Consider the following 16,240-nt stretch of genomic DNA (forward strand, 5'->3'; position numbering starts at 1 on the left):
AAAATATTCAACAATATTGTGGGTTTTGGTGATAATATAACTGTAGCATGTGTTTTATTACGTTATATAAATAAGCTAACCAAAATTTTAAAAATCATGATTATTGAAATAACTTTTTTCAACTTTTTTTCGGCAGAATATAATGCATTTTCTACTATAGCAACCCGAAACGTCCCCTTTTTCAATCTTTTCAAATGAAGTAGCAACATTGTTCATTTAAGATGGCGTCATTTCCGGGGACGGCTGCGCGGCGTGATGGCTCCGCGCGGTTTATGAAGAAATTACAGTTTATTTTTGTGTTTAGATAGCGAACGTTAATTGTTTAAACTGTAGGATATTGTTCAAGCAACTAGTGATATTGAAATGGGCAAGCCAGGTAAGATTTTTCTTTACTTATTAGTGGTCAATCAGCGTTTTGCACATGCGCGATTGCCGCGTGTGGTAATTTCGAAACTATGTGTGAAAATGCTGTTGTTATTACATATTCCTCTAATTAACTAATTTCGAATTACATGTTCTTACCATAAAATCGTGATTTTCACTTTAAATCTTCCAAATTCACGTGTTACTTTTGAGGTTAGTTTGTCTATAACCTCGCTACATATCCACGATAAAGCCCTAACCACAGCCTTTGCAGGCCTTTGTAACCTTTTAAAATAACATACGATGCAAATAAACCATACAAATTAATTACACAAGCCACCACAATGTTTATTTTTCACCCACGCCGGGACCACGCGTGCCTTATAATTTTACTTCCTATATTGTTAAATTTACTCTTTATCTGGTTATAATTCTCTTCTAAATAACATCTATGTATCACAAGAACTAATAGTTTACAAATTTCCCTACAGTTGCAAGTTGATAAAATACACTTGTGGTGGTCAATGGTCATAAAAATAAATAAAATCGTTCTATACCACACACCACGTGGCTTAATGGTATTGATAAGCTTTTCTATGATTACAAAAGCTATATAATACTTCTTATCTTACCATACATAACCTACATTACCCTTGTTATACTGGCTGGCTATTATGGAGCCAGCATGTGATTGCAATCATTTCAATAATAAACTCTTGTGAAATTTTAATGTCAATATGGCCCTGACTCCAATGCACCTATGTTGAGTTTTAAAATCACATGCATAGATAATGGTTCAGAGCAACCACAGAATGATTGCAGGCTTTACTAATTGTATATCTGCAGCTTACTAGCTTTAGCAATATCAAAATACAGTACCCATGTGGTGAGGCTGTTGGCATTGACTGTATTTTTTTGTCGTTGTAAATATTTGTTGGTTAGAAGCCAGAAAGTCTGACTCCCAGCGTTACCGATAGGAGTTGTATTGAGTCTGAAGACTATTTAGTCAGACAAACTTATGAAATACTGGAATTACACTGCAATAGTTTCTTTTGTACTAAGTTACCTTGAAACAGTATTTATAGGGTTTATAAGACAATTTCAAAACTCCACCTTGGAATAAACAAAACCTGTATGTTAATTTATACATTGTTTATAACACCATCCATGTTTTGGTGATTCTAAAGCTAGTTGGTTAGGTGTGCTGCCAAATCATTTACTTCAGGAAAGCTAAGATAAAAATTATAAAGTTGAATAGTTTTGATTGAATAAATATGTTAATCTCTATACACTATTGACCCAATTCAGTGTTATATACAATATCAATGTTATATTGCCAACATATCTAGGAAGGCTACAGGCTACTTACTTTTTAACCCCGTGTGCAAAAAGTTTCCATCGGATTTGGCTGAATCGCTGGCTGATGCCAGTAACAAGATATGCTAGCCTTATTCCACCTAATTAATCGAGGTTGAGATTCAACTCCAATCATGACATTGTCAATATCATGAGTTATTCAAATAACATGAAACACAGGACTACCTATTTCAGGCAATTTACCTTAGATAAGTTATGTGAATTTAAGTAATTTGCTCATGTTATAGTGTTTTGGAAATAAATGATTTGATTTCTACAGAATTTAATGGCGGTCGTGGCGGCGGTGGCCGCGGTGGGTTCGGCGGCGGCAGAGGCCGAGGCGGCGGAGACAGAGGAGGCCGAGGTGGTCGCGGCGGTTTCGGAGGCCGAGGGGGCGGAGGCGGCGGCGGCAGGGGAGGCTTCGGAGGCCGAGGTGGCGGCCGTGGAGGAGGTAAGAGATGCTAGTTTAGGACTGTGTGATAGCGAGAAGAACATTTTAGTCAGATACCACACAGCAAGCTATTCCAGTCTATGAATATTTTCAAAATTTTTAATCTTATACTTCAGAATCTAAAGTTTATAACTTTAGTTTACCTTGATGTGCTGGTGTCTATACATAGGCTGATATACCAAAGGACAAGTAAAATGAAACATGTAAACATTGGATACATACATATTATTAACAAATCGTTGATGTTTGTGATCTTGTTGCAATCTGGAATGCCAAGGTTCAGGTGACAGAATAAAGAAACATGAACTGAGTTTCATCAAATAGCTATGTAAAATACCTAGTTTTAGATATTTTGTATCCTAAATTGCTACAAAATCAAAGTCCTTTGGTATAAACAGTTAAATCTTAAATGATGATCGTGGTCCCTCTAATCTAGACCTATTCATGAAGACTATGTCCACATACCCACTTCTGATCAACAAGTCATCCACAGAAAACATGTTTCTTGTATTATTTTGTGCTAAAATCCCTATTTTCTCTAAGGTCGTGGCCGTGGTGGTCCCGGCGGTGGCCGCGGGAGAGGAGGAGGCGGCTTCAAGGGAGGCAAACAAGTTATTATTGAACCCCACAGGTAAATAATATGAAAATCTAAAAAATAGTTGTGTATAAGGCAGTTGATAGAATATTACTGTGTAGTTAAAACAATCACCAAAAAGAGTTGAATAAACTTTGATAGCCAACATATTTAGGTCAAAATGATAAAAATAATATTTCTGTAATGGTTTCATATTTATTTTAATTACAACAAGATAAAAATTCTGACTACAATTTAAATGATGTTAATATTATAACTTTCGTTCTTCTGAAAGCGAATGCTTGAAGCCAACATATCTTACTGATATTACCCTTCTTACCCTTACTAATCTTCTGAGTGTTACCCTTTTATTAAGTAGAATTTGTTCTGTCGTAGACATCCCGGAGTATTCATTGCGAGAGGCAAAGAAGATGCATTGGTTACAAAGAATTTAGTGCCTGGATCAGAAGTATATGGAGAAAAGAGAATATCCGTTGAGGTTTGTAATACTTATCTAATTCAATATAGGCAAAAAATTAAATATATTTAAAAAGCAAATTTTATATATCTTTTGGGGGCTGTCTTTTGTTAATTCCTGATGTTCAAAAAGTGCTGTTTTGCAGCCAATATTGAACAAACTATTTTTGATTTCGATTTTTCGGTATATCATTTTAAAATGATGATTGTGGTCCCTCTAACCTGACCTATTCGTGAAGACTATGTCCACATACCCACTTCTGATTCACAATACCTTCTTACCCTTATCCATTTCTCTCTTACCCTAGCTAAAAAACTTACCTGTTCCACAGAATGAAGGAGAAAAGGTGGAATACAGAGTATGGAATCCTTTCCGATCAAAGTTAGCAGCGGCTATCATGGGTGGAGTGGATGCTATTCACATGCCTCCCGGCTCCAGGGTGCTGTATCTTGGAGCTGCCAGTGGAACCACCGTCAGTCATGTTTCAGATGTTGTCGGACCGGTAAGCATTGCTGAGATAATTTTTTTTGGTAAATGAATTTTTGTGAATGGTATGACTTATTTCAGTTTGATTAAGAACTTTTGTACTTATGTAAGTTTTAAAAAAAATGTATGTAAACTATTCTTCAACACTATATTAGCATTCTGAAAAGTGTGTCATACTGTTCTAATTCACAAGTTTACAAGCAGATTATCAACAATTGATTGAATGCACTAGTTATCTGACTGCCTGTAAACTTGTAAAAAAATCTTAAATGATGATCGTGGTCCCTCTAATCTAGACCTATTCATGAAGACTATGTCCACATACCCACTTCTGATAAAAAACACATAAAATCACACTTTTACAAAATATATACATATAATAACATAGTATTGTTTGTCTGTCCAACAGGAAGGTCTAGTATATGCTGTGGAGTTCTCGCACAGATCAGGCCGGGACCTTATAAATGTAGCCAAGAAGAGAACCAATATTATCCCCATTATTGAAGATGCTAGACATCCACTTAAATACAGGTAATTATCATTTATTTTCCCGCGGTTTCACCCGCGTCCCGTGGGAGCTACTGCCCGCACTGGGATAGAATATAGCCTATGTTACTCGCAGATAATATAGCTAATGGTGAAAGAATATTTAAAATCAGTCCAGTCGTTTTTGAGTTTATCCATTACAACCAAACAAACAAAGTTTTCCTCATCATCCTCCGAGCCTTTTCCCAATCACGTTGGGGTCGGCTTCCAGTCTAACCGGATTCAGCTGAGTACCAGTGCTTTACAAGAAGCGACTGCCTATCTGACCTCCTCAACCCAGTAACCCGGGCAACCCGATACCCCTTGGTTAGACTGGTGTCAGACTTTCTGGCTTCTGACCCGTAACGACTGCCAAGGATGTTCACTGACAGCCGGGACCTACAGTTTAACGTGCCATCCGAAACACAGTCAATGGTGTCTAAGATATACTTAGAAAGTACATACAAACTTAGAAAAGTTGCATTGGTACTTGCCTGACCTGGGATCGACCCCGCGCCCTCATACTTGAGGTTGGTCCTTTACCCACTTGGCCACCACAAAGTTTTCCTCTTTATAATATTAGTGTAGACTAGAAGATTATTTATTTATCGAACATACTTATAAAAATGTTTTGATGCATTTATTTATGTCAAAAGAAATCAATATTATATTCAAAAACTTTTCCATTTTGAGTGAAATAAAAGTTTTAACTACATATTTATTAAGACTTTATTACCAATTTACTATGATGATTTCTTATGGGAACTATATTTTTTGTCACCAAAATTTATATTTGTCATCAAGTTGTATCACCTAATAAATAGATCTATCGCCACGAAATATTTTCGTTCTCAGAAAACAAAGAGTGTTCCCAGGTATGAATTACCAAATTATTGTTAATATAATGTGTAAAATATGAGATGGATTACCAATAAAATTGTAGTGCATTACATGAATATAAACTTCGTTCTTATAATAATAGTTTTATTACTTAAATAATAGCTTGGTGCTCAAAATGGTAGATCTGTCACCAAATAAATCGATTAATCGATCCCTGACTGCGACTCCTTTTTATTCGTTATTTTGTCACCAATACAGTAGTTACATTTTATTTCGTTCAGTTATTAAAATAATGTATTCGTTACCAATTTAATACATCAGTTTATGATTTTAATGAAAATATGTTCAAAGGGAAGAGGAAGGGAAGGGAGACAAATTGGCGCGCTTTCGGGCCTCAACTAATGGGTTGTAGGTTGGTTGTAGGTACGATCATACGATGCGCGATGTGAAAAATTATATGTGCAAGCATATTATCGGATTAGCCATACGCTTAAAGCTGGCCAACCCCCACCAGAGGCAAAAAATTTACTTATCGGCCAGAAAAGAAAAGGGGGCGCCCTTCAAAATCCTTCAAAACCAGCGCTGATTATTCAGTGATTGTTGTTTTTAACAATAAATATTGATTATTTTGACTTTAATTAAATGTTTTATTTACTATTCCTATGGAAATTAAGACCCTTGGGGGAGGCACATGGCCAGTTAAGTAGTAGACTCTTTTGGTTGAAAGGATGATGACGACCACCCTACATTTTTAGACCTTCATGAAATTTTCTAATGATATAATTTATTGGTGATCTCTTTAAATTAGTTTGCTTAAATACTATTAGGACAAACCTATTATAATACATACAAAACCATTTATTTGGTACTTGACCCCATATCTCCATGATTTTCGGTAATTTATTGTGGAATTGATTTTATATTGTTTGGTGATACATTTTGGTGACAAATCTACTATTTTGAGGGCAAACCGTATTATTTAAGAAACACAAAATGAATTAAATTGGTGACAGCTTAAATCATACCCATTTCTTATATCTAAATGTTTCATGTTGAAATGATTTGAACTCTCTCTCTGAGTTAACCTAACACTACAGTACACCTCACTCAATCATCAAGCAATATTATTAACTATCTCTTTATATTTCAGAATGTTGGTCGGTATGGTTGACTGTATATTTGCCGACGTGGCCCAGCCTGATCAGGCTAGGATAGTCAGTTTGAACGCACAACACTTCTTGAAGAACGGAGGACACTTTGTTATTTCTATTAAGGTGAGTTTCAAGTTTACAAATGGTTGATCTTACTAAAATTCAGTTTATGTTTAGTATTTCTGAGTAAATTCTGTAAATCAGGAAATAAATAGAATTGTGTTACTCTGCTAGCATTGTATGTCTTACACTTCAATCTATGAATGTAACTTATGAACATATTTAGCTTCTAATGATGAAACAAACATTCTAAATCTTTCATGTTGATATAATTGAACTCTCTCACTGATTATAACCACAATACATGTACTACAACCATATACTTTTTCCTCCATCTAACTAAACATTGTCTATTTCTTTTCGTAGGCTTCCTGCATAGATTCGACAGCGCAGCCCGAGGCCGTATTCGCAGCTGAAGTGAAGAAACTACAAGCTGACAAACTAAAACCCCAAGAACAGTTGACTTTGGAGCCCTACGAGAGAGACCACGCCGTCGTAGTCGGCATATTTAGGGCTCCCTCGAAAAAAGCATAGAAAATAAACTCTTTTATAAGTTGACCTAAGTTTAAGTGTCTGATTTTTAACAAGGCTTCATATTATAACGTTTAAATCAACAATAATTTCGGTATTTGTATAGAATTGTCATTAAAACAAGTAAATGCTGCTAGAAGCCAATATACCTCATTCCTGCACACAATTTAAAGAAATATTTTTGTATGATAAGCTCTGAGTTATCAAAGTATTAGTTTGTAAGTTACATACGAGTCGTGTATGTTATAGTTAAGTGTTGGATGAAATATATGATGGTGCGAATGACTATACTTTTGGTTTTATTCACTTCCTAAAAATATTTTCTCGTCTAGCAATGATCAATGCGAAAGTTGCTGAGTAGGTATATATTTTGTTTCTACATTACACAAATTAAATTCGGAAAAGTACATCAGTTAAACACAATTTTCTACATTTTTTCTAGGTGAGAGAACAAATTCCTAGTAGATAAATAAAAACAACAGTTTTATTGAAACAATTATTTATTAACATGTTGTCAATCTCCGTCGCCATCAGACTCTGCGTCACTGGCTTCTGACTCGAACTTGTCGTCTCCCCAGGACGCGTCACTGTCTGACTGGAACGCCTCCGCTTCCGGCTCCTCGTCTGATGATGAGTCTGAAAGGAATATCACAAATTTTTCTAATTATTTTAGGGCAGATAATTTTTTAAAGAATTATTCTAATGTGGCTAGAGTTGTCTATATAAAGTTAAATAGGGTCCCATTTATATGAGTTTTCCCTGTGTCCGGAAAAAGCTATAATCAAGAACCATGATAGTTTAAGATGTCACATATGCGTATTTCCCTTTCCGTGTTCAACTGGCGACGCCGAGCTCGCGAAATCCACACGCTTTTGTTTTACTACGGAATCCTACGATCCCGTGTTCAATTCGCGTCATCTGAGCACGGTTTTGCGATCAAGCAACTTTAAAAGAAGTTTTACAAAACAGTGTGTAATTGAATTGAACACGGTTTTTTAACCTGTCTATTCGAAACAAATCCGTACTGATTTAACGCGTTCGTAAATGTTCGGGATTATTCGTGCGAGCCGAAGCAGGCGAGAGCGTCCGAAGTTGGGATTCGCGCGCTTGCAGACTCCTTCCTCTATTGTTTCATACATGCATAATTAGAAAATATGACGTTCACGAAAAATAATCTCGAGACGGCATCAAAAACAATTACCCAGTAGGTAGTGGTAGAATTTAGTCCGGCCGTCCTGTTAAAAAGAAACGTGCACACAATATCGCCGTGAACATAGACCAAAACGAACGTTCCACAAAATAGTTGTCTTGTTGGTGTTTTTGTTTTGTTATTTTTGTGCTGATAATAAATGTTTCATTAATTGTATTGTGTGTAATATTTCATTGAAATCATATTGAGTTAATAACAACCTACTGTCTACTATAGAATAAAACCGCTGATTCAACACGCTTTTGAAGGCTCAAACAGTCTAAGAGTCGAGTCAAAAAAGTGTTTAAGTAGTTCAACTGCACACGATTTTGTAAAACCTTACCCAGCGCCACTTTATCGCAAAACCGTGCTCAGTTGACGCGAATTGAACACGGGATCGTAGGATTCCGTAGTAAAACAAAAGCGTGTGGATTTCGCGAGACCGGGTCGCCAGTTGAACACGGAAAGGTAAATACGCGTCACATATTGCACATTTTTGATGAATTTCTGTAATCACTACATTACAACAAATTCGGATGTTGCTATTTTTAGTGTTTTTGTGTCTATGTAAGGTCTATGTTAGATATTACTCTCAGAACTAGGATAGTTCTTATTTACACCTTTGTGACAGACCACACGGCTGTTCATGGCCTGTATATCATATTTACAATACAACCTGGGGCCCGCTTCTCATAATTTTTAATTCGACTGCGAACCAATCACGACTCAATTACGATTGAAGCGTAGGTATGTGGCATTTCGCTATTTTTTCTTTGATTTAAACGTTTTTATCCTTTTCTGTCATTCAATGATGAATCATTTTGTCGGCAAATGATTTACGATTGCAATATGATTGTAGAGCAAACTACCGTATAGACCAAAATCACCAAAATAGCAGACCAATCGCAAACCAATCGAATGTCGTTGGAATACGATTGGTCTTATATTAGTAGCAGAATGCCCGATATGGTTAAAACTGCTATTGCGATTCGATTTCTATTCAATTTTGACATGATTAACTTAGGAGAATCGGGCCCCTGCTGTATACATTTTAAAGCATATAAGTGCTTACCATTATAATCGAGCACTGGTTGTTGTTCGTCCTGCATGGTGTCGGCCGCACTGCGCTGCGATATCGTGAGGTCCAGTCGACCCTTCAGGTTCAGCAGCTGACAGAGGTGGGAACGTCTGTAAAGAGACAAATATAGTCAATGTGATAAATAGATAAGATTACATTTAATAGGATTATGTGAGAGAAACTAGGAGGAAAAATGTAAGAAAATATTTCTGTTTAGATAATAATATAGTTGTTTTCCCGTGGTTTCACCCGCGTCTCGTGGAAACTTCTGCCCGTACCGATAGACCTATTATATTCGCAGATAATGTATCTTTGAAATGGTGACATAATTTTTAAAATAGGTTCTGTAGTTTTTTACTTTTTCCATTACAAACAAACAAAGTTTTCCTCTTTATAATATTAAAGTAATAGTATAGATGTGGGTATGAACCATGCCTAATGATTTCGTCATTTTATTTTATTATAATTTATGACTATTTGGTATGACTGTAAATCTCAGTTAGGCTTATCATTATTTCATACTAGCTTCTACCAGCGGTTTCACCCGCATTCCGTGGGAACTACTTCCCGTACCGGGATAAAAAGTAGCCTATAGCCTTCCTCGATAAATAACTATCTAACACTGAAATAAATGTCCAAATCGGACCAGTAGCTCCTGAGATTAGCGCGTTCAAGCAAACAAACAAACTCTTCAGCTTTATAATACAATGGTATAGATAGATTTTCTTCCCTAATTCTCTTCTCTAGCGAACAAAAATATAAATAACCACGTACCTATGCGTGAATATAGCTAGTAGCTGCGTGAGATGTTCGCTAGCTCTGGAGCCGAGTGACGCGAGCAGCAGCGCCGAGTGACTGCGAACTAGCGCCGACGTCCATGTGCATACTGACGCACATCTGTGGGGAAAAATAACATATTTTAAATTTAAAAAATATATATTTTTTAAAGTATTTTTAGGGTTCTGATGTCTAATTTCACTACATAGTACAAAATCGCTTTTTATGTCCCAAAATCCCTGTCCCTTTGTACGCTTACATTTTCAAAACTACGCAACCGATTTTCATGCGTTTTTTGTAATGCAGGAGATAGGTTTATGTATAATAACATTCATTAAATTGTGAGGAAATACTGATATCCCGTGAGAACTGATACTTTGTGTAATAATAATACTATAATTTAATCATTAAATTATAATAGACAGCTGTGTTGCTGGGAATTTTTTTATTCACCATTTCTTCTTGCCAGCCCTTTTCTTTAACAACAGTTAGCTGTAAAAGGACTTTTTGTTCAAATGTCATTTGACGTGAATGAATAATGTTTTTGACGTTGGTGCAAGGGAATGATGATGATATTTAAATGTATTGTTGTTGCCACTGTAACAACAAATACTTACTACTTTAAACGAGAAGAAAATAAATCTTTTAGGAGCATTCCACACAGTAAACGTGGCTTAATTTTTTGTCTGTATCATAGATAGACAACGAATGGTTCCCTTGATGACTAATATCGCATTTATTTATCATTTTATTTCATATTTATCATAAGGTAAGTAAATATAGAGATTAATGCTCAATCCTTCTCTGTATGAGAGGGGAGGCCTGTGCCCAGCAGTGGGACGATAAAAAAACTGTAACGAACGAAGTAAATACAAGTGTATACGAACTGGCTAGTCTTCTTAGCAGCCATATCAGCGAGTTGTTCAAGCAGCTGCGGCACGTAGTCCGCAGGGAGGCCGCTCACTGTACGCAGAGCTATCTGCGGGTCGTCCTTCTGTAGCACTGTGAGGATTATACTGGAAATAGAGATATTTTACATGTTATTAGTTACTTTGAGTGTACACAAAAATAGAACTAAATGGGATATGTTGATGTTTGTCTACGTCCTTAATTATAATGCTGGAATAACATATTTCATGTTATTGATTAAAAGTTTTGATTAAAGATTATCTAAAAAAATATATGATGATGTCCTCCTAGCCGTTTATCGGTCACGGCGGCAGTTCTCATATGAGAAGATCAGCCAGCTGTGCAGGACATATATAGTGCAGGCACATTTGCTTGGACTGCGGTGCACTCACTATTCCTTCACTCTCATAACTCGATCAGGCGCAGGACCGACATTTGATTTTAAATTAGATATTAGATAAAATGATTTTTCTACATATATTTTGTTAATTTTTGCAATTTTAATTATCTTTTTTATACAAAAACGAAATTAACATTGTAATATTTCAATTAACACCTACCACTCTTTGAAAGATATCTAGTATTTCATGTAGAATGAATTCCTCAAATATAAATGTAATGTTTACCTTTTATCCTTAGAGTGTAGTCCCTGCATGAGCAGCTTGGTGAGGTTGTGGCTGACGGCGGACTTGCGCGAGCGCATGTCCAGCGACAAGTTCGCTAGACGAGCCTCCATTGGTACTTCTATCTGTGAATTGTATTAATAAATCAAAATTAGATAACCTGCTAAGTTTTCTCTAAAAATAACACAAATTATACTCGTAAATGTACATTGTTTTCTTTCATTTTTATTTCTAAACTTTTATAGGAAGAAAAGAGAATATTAAAGAATATACATATACCATAGATTTAAAATACAACAATTTGACAGTAGGACAAAAACAATATTATTTAATTTTTAAGGAGCGGATATTGAGTTTATTTTCTACTGTTACTGTTACAGCCTTTTTATCGTCCCACTGCTGGGCACAGGCCTCCTCTCACACGGAGAAGGATTTTCTACTATTAAAAAAAAACCTCCTATAATGGGCTCCATATCCCAATGCCTCATAAAAATTAAATCCTACACAAAATATAACTAACTATCAAGGGTTATATAACTCAAATACAGATTTGCACTAACCTTATCCCCGGGCGTGGCTCGTTTCCTGGCGACTCCGCCGAGCGGCTCGACGTACGTGACTTGCGCCGCGTCGTGTCCGCTGCGCACTTTGTTCACCTCGTTGGTTTGCTTGTTTTTCTTTTTAGACTCTTTTGTATCGCCTTTTATTAGGATCTGCGTTTTAGATTTTAGGTCGGGTATCTGTGGGATAGATAGTTGTGGTTAGGACATAAAAAATACTTATGGGACATAAATGGGAGGTAAAAAAAATAAATAAATGATCAATTTGTTAAGTTTCAGTATGATAAGAAACATAGGTACAGAAACGTTATTTCACGAAAGCGAGTCACACTTTTATGTGTAAACGTACATGCACATTGTCTTTATATACGTAAATTCGGAAGTGTAAGAAATGGGACATTTTATATTTACTGCAATACAATTTTGCTTAAAAGCCTTTGCAACCGCTAACTTAGGAGTATTTCTAGTGACTTTCTGATATTCAAAGTGAACAAACAATACACTACTGTGCTTGTGCGAGATATCCATTGGTTAAGTTCAGACTAGCAAAGTTAAATGATGAGAAACATAATTATCATGGCAAAATTATTCGAGAAAAACTGCTTTAATTTTTTTGAACATAAAGCTAGTTACAAATGCAACTTACCACTTTCTCAAAGGTCAACACAGGTCCGTTCCAGTACCCTAACAGTAGATCCCCTGTGGGAGGCAGCCGGCAGCACTGCAGTGGCAACGGTTTGGCCTCACCACTCGATACTTGTATTGTTACTGATGGCTTTATCGGTTTTGTTGATGAGCTGTAAGAATTGGAGGGTAAATTATGTAAATAGAAGGTTTGTAGTGTGATGTATGAGTAGATTGAGCAGGATTTTTGAGTGTCAGAATAAACTTAGCTATCATAAAGATGACTGCTTAAACTGGGCTGAAATTCAAATACTAATAGGTTTTATGATGTTTTAACTAATCAAATAAGATCAACTAAGATAATATTTAAATTTCGCGTTACTAGTAGAATTCACCTAAAGCTCTAAATAGACTATCATTGCACTAAACACTTAAATTGTTTCAGTAGTTTTGAGTAACGCGCTACAGAAAGACTTTCGCATTTACAACAATAGCAAGTATTTTTAAATAATATACAAATTTTAATTTAAATACATCATTATATACTTAGGCCTATGTACATTCTAGATTTCCAAATTATGAAATCTACCCAATTACTTTAGATTTGCTATCAAACACAAAAACAAAAAATGAATGGTTAAGGACTTGGTATCTAAAATGAACTACATACAAAAGACAAGCACCAACTTACCCGTTCAGCATATGTCCATAATAATGTACAACCCCGCTCCTAGTAGCAGCCGCTAAGCTCAACCTCGTAGCCCCAGCTTCCACCTTCAGCTCTACATCGACAATCCTGGGAGCATCTTCCAGCACAAAGTTGTACGTAGCCGTGGTGGTCACCGGCTTGGAGACGGACTTCCTCCGCTGTCTCTTGTGAGGAGTTTCATCACCGTTTAGCTGGGGCACGTGGTCGTCTGTGATTGTGACATCCCAGAATGATAGGAGACGCTCGTTTCTGGAAGAGAGACAATTGAATATTTTTTACTGTACCACTTTAAGACAAAATGTACAATATCGTCGCTTAGGTAACAATACCGCGCAAGTTAAATTTAACAAGATTCCAGGACAGATTATTATCTTCGAAATACTGCCGACAAGTGTACTGAAAACATCAATAGGTATATATCAGGTTTCAATTATGGTATAAATTTTACTGAAATGAAGTATAAAACAAATAATGAAATACGCTGTGTCTTTGTACTATCTGTTCTATTTTTCTTCTTCTCTGTATTCTGTGTGTGTACATAAACTGTTAAATAAATAAATAAATAAAACGTCATATTAAGACCAATTTTTGACTTACGCTTGCTTACGCGGTATTGTTACCTAAGGGACGATAGATATGTACTTATTTGATGTCACTAAAAAGCAATATCATCCATACTTTGTGTTCTGGTGTTAGTTCAAAGGGGATAGAGTAAAGTGCGTTATTGTAATATGGACAAAAGATTTGTGAATAACTAACATGTTTTTAGATTTATCGTTTTTAGTTAATTAATATGAAAGATTGTATCCTCAGAGAAGTTAACAGGACAAAACATAACCTTGAACACTCACAAATTATGTGGCTTTCTATTGTTACATTATTTTAAAATAAACTAAATCTATATTTACACAACAAAAAAACCAGAAACATGCAAAAATTAAAACAACGAAATCTCTACATACTGTGAACCCTCAATGAGCCAGCAGACATCGTTCAACGAGGCTATGGCCAGCAGAGCGGTGGGTGCCGCGTTATGTCCCAGGTTCTTCAATACCGTTGCATCTCCGTCGTGTAGGCGCCAGAGCCGCACTTGGTATGACGCTGCTACTAGGAAGCGGGCTGTTGTGTTCTGAAAAATATAATATTGGTTTAGCAACATTGTTTGTTATGTATGAATACATTTGTTATGGCACAATATGCTGTAATAATCTTACTCTAACACCTTGTGTACCAAATTCTAGCAAATAAATATTTGATTTAACTCGTATCATGACTTGTATCATTATACTGCAAGGATACCAACCCATTTTCAGTTGTCAAATTTCAGTTCTGACCACCGGATAAATAGTAAACCATTGGTTATGGTTTGGTTGTTTTTGAATTGAGCAACTAACCCATAAAGTGGTATGAAAATTTCCAATATGAGGGTCATTTTGATTTGAGGAATTACTCTCAAGAAGTATTAAGCATACTTTTGTAATTCACTGGTGTTTTTCTTAATCTCTAGCTAGAGTAACTGTGTGGCAAATTTAATTTAGATTGGTTTAATATTTTTGCAGTGAAATAGGTATTTAATAAAATATCAACTCACCTGTTTATGCGGTACAATTTTGATTGCGCACACAGAGTTCCCATGTTTATTCTTATTGTCAACATTAATATTATACTTATATCTAATCAACGAACTGTGCAAGTCCCACTCGCACACATTATTCTCCTTATTACAACTGTATAGACCGTACTTCCGGTGCCAGTCTAACGTACTAATGGCCGTACTTGTGTTTTCGTTACTTAAAACCGTTTCTACTTTAGCTTGTGCTACGGAATATATTAAAATCTTTCCACTGGTTGTGCCGAGGGCTATGCAGTGTGTTTCTTCCGATATACTCTTTCTTTTTCCTCCTTTTTGAGGGGTAGCCTGGAACAAAAACATTGAGAATAAACATGAAATACAAAAAAAGTCTTTTGGATTTGATGTTAGCCCACATATTGCAGACTACTGTGCCATTAAGTGTTAAACATCGATTGGGGCACATTTTACATTTTGATGGCATGATTATTTTTTATAAGCTAACCTTTTTTGTTACTGTTTTGATCATATTCCACATTATATCTACTTGTTTATGTTGTTAAGGCATATTTAAGGCTTCTGACAGACTCAATTCCCCCATATATTAGTGTCATATAAAAATAATCAATATCTGAATGAATGGGGCCATCAAGGTTATTAAAATAATGTGTCCAAAATATGTATTGAGGTTATATTTACATTTTATCTTTATTATCTTATTGAGGACATACCAAAAAGTGGCAGTAATATACGATATGATGATTTTATTAACTATTTACAACTTAGTAAATATTAAAAGAGTTCTCTAACGACTTTCAAAAAGTTTCAAGTGTTTATCAAAACAAATGATTTCACAATGAAACATCCAAATATGTAAATTATACCAGTCTTAACAGGAATATTGAGGAAATGTGAATATTTGAGTGTATGAAATACCGCGAAAAATGCAAGTAGACGAAATAATACGTAAAAACCACGTGTTGTACTTACCGCTGACTGGGAGGCTGAAATCCATTGCAAACACGAAGGCGGTGAGGTCAAATGTAAGTCTGGCGTGTACTCCTGTTTGAGTACGTTAGTTTCTGTGTCCCATATCCTCAGTCTGCCATCCTGACTAATAGCAGAATAATATTTTCCGTCCTCGGAAAACGCCGCCTCGGCCATGGTTCATTCCGCAATCCGCACTGACAGCTGGCGTTCCGTTCCTGTGCCACTTGAAATTTTTACCACGTGAGATCTACAGGTTTCTGATTCAAGAAAACGTTTGAAAAACAGTTTGTTTAGTGGAACAGAAATAAAATGAGGATAACTTTCGCTATATCTGTTAGTAATGTTATAGTTAAAAAAGGGATTTTTTGTTTACTTACACTGATATAGGTTTTTTGA

The 16,240-nt window shown here is 35.8% G+C and overlaps 2 protein-coding genes across 2 annotated transcripts; one reads left to right on the forward strand and one right to left on the reverse strand.

Annotated features, from left to right (window-relative positions):
• Positions 1–210: 210 nt before the first annotated feature.
• On the forward strand, positions 211–7,105 carry LOC110371464 (rRNA 2'-O-methyltransferase fibrillarin). Its single transcript, XM_021327734.3, has 8 exons — positions 211–376; positions 2,000–2,170; positions 2,714–2,801; positions 3,141–3,243; positions 3,554–3,724; positions 4,118–4,239; positions 6,224–6,347; positions 6,651–7,105. The coding sequence occupies exons 1-8, from the start codon at positions 364–366 to the stop codon at positions 6,816–6,818; spliced, it is 960 nt and encodes a 319-aa protein (XP_021183409.1). The 5' UTR covers positions 211–363; the 3' UTR covers positions 6,819–7,105.
• A 192-nt stretch (positions 7,106–7,297) lies between these two features.
• Positions 7,298–16,054, reverse strand: LOC110371462 (WD repeat-containing protein 43). Its single transcript, XM_021327733.3, has 11 exons — positions 15,845–16,054; positions 14,876–15,202; positions 14,247–14,413; positions 13,267–13,533; positions 12,598–12,748; positions 11,952–12,131; positions 11,395–11,516; positions 10,747–10,875; positions 9,857–9,979; positions 9,077–9,192; positions 7,298–7,451 (listed from the first exon to the last, which is right to left on the reverse strand). The coding sequence occupies exons 1-11, from the start codon at positions 16,016–16,018 to the stop codon at positions 7,330–7,332; spliced, it is 1,878 nt and encodes a 625-aa protein (XP_021183408.3). The 5' UTR covers positions 16,019–16,054; the 3' UTR covers positions 7,298–7,329.
• Between the last annotated feature and the right edge of the window lie 186 nt (positions 16,055–16,240).

Source organism: Helicoverpa armigera, chromosome 28 (genome assembly GCF_030705265.1).
Source record: "Helicoverpa armigera isolate CAAS_96S chromosome 28, ASM3070526v1, whole genome shotgun sequence".
Classification (NCBI taxonomy): Eukaryota; Metazoa; Arthropoda; class Insecta; order Lepidoptera; family Noctuidae; genus Helicoverpa; species Helicoverpa armigera.

Bases quoted from the DNA above. Each gene is read 5' to 3' on its own strand.
- LOC110371464 (XM_021327734.3), top strand. The intron at 2,171-2,713 runs GTAAGAGATGCT...ATTTTCTCTAAG, and splicing joins AGGTGGCGGCCGTGGAGGAG to GTCGTGGCCGTGGTGGTCCC. The intron at 3,725-4,117 runs GTAAGCATTGCT...TCTGTCCAACAG, and splicing joins TTTCAGATGTTGTCGGACCG to GAAGGTCTAGTATATGCTGT.
- LOC110371462 (XM_021327733.3), bottom strand. From the start codon at position 16,018: ATGGCCGAGGCGGCGTTTTCCGAGGACGGAAAATATTATTCTGCTATT. The intron at 15,203-15,844 runs GTAAGTACAACA...TTTTTGTTCCAG, and splicing joins TTTCAGCCTCCCAGTCAGCG to GCTACCCCTCAAAAAGGAGG. The intron at 10,876-11,394 runs GTAAACATTACA...CTCTATTTCCAG, and splicing joins CTACACTCTAAGGATAAAAG to TATAATCCTCACAGTGCTAC.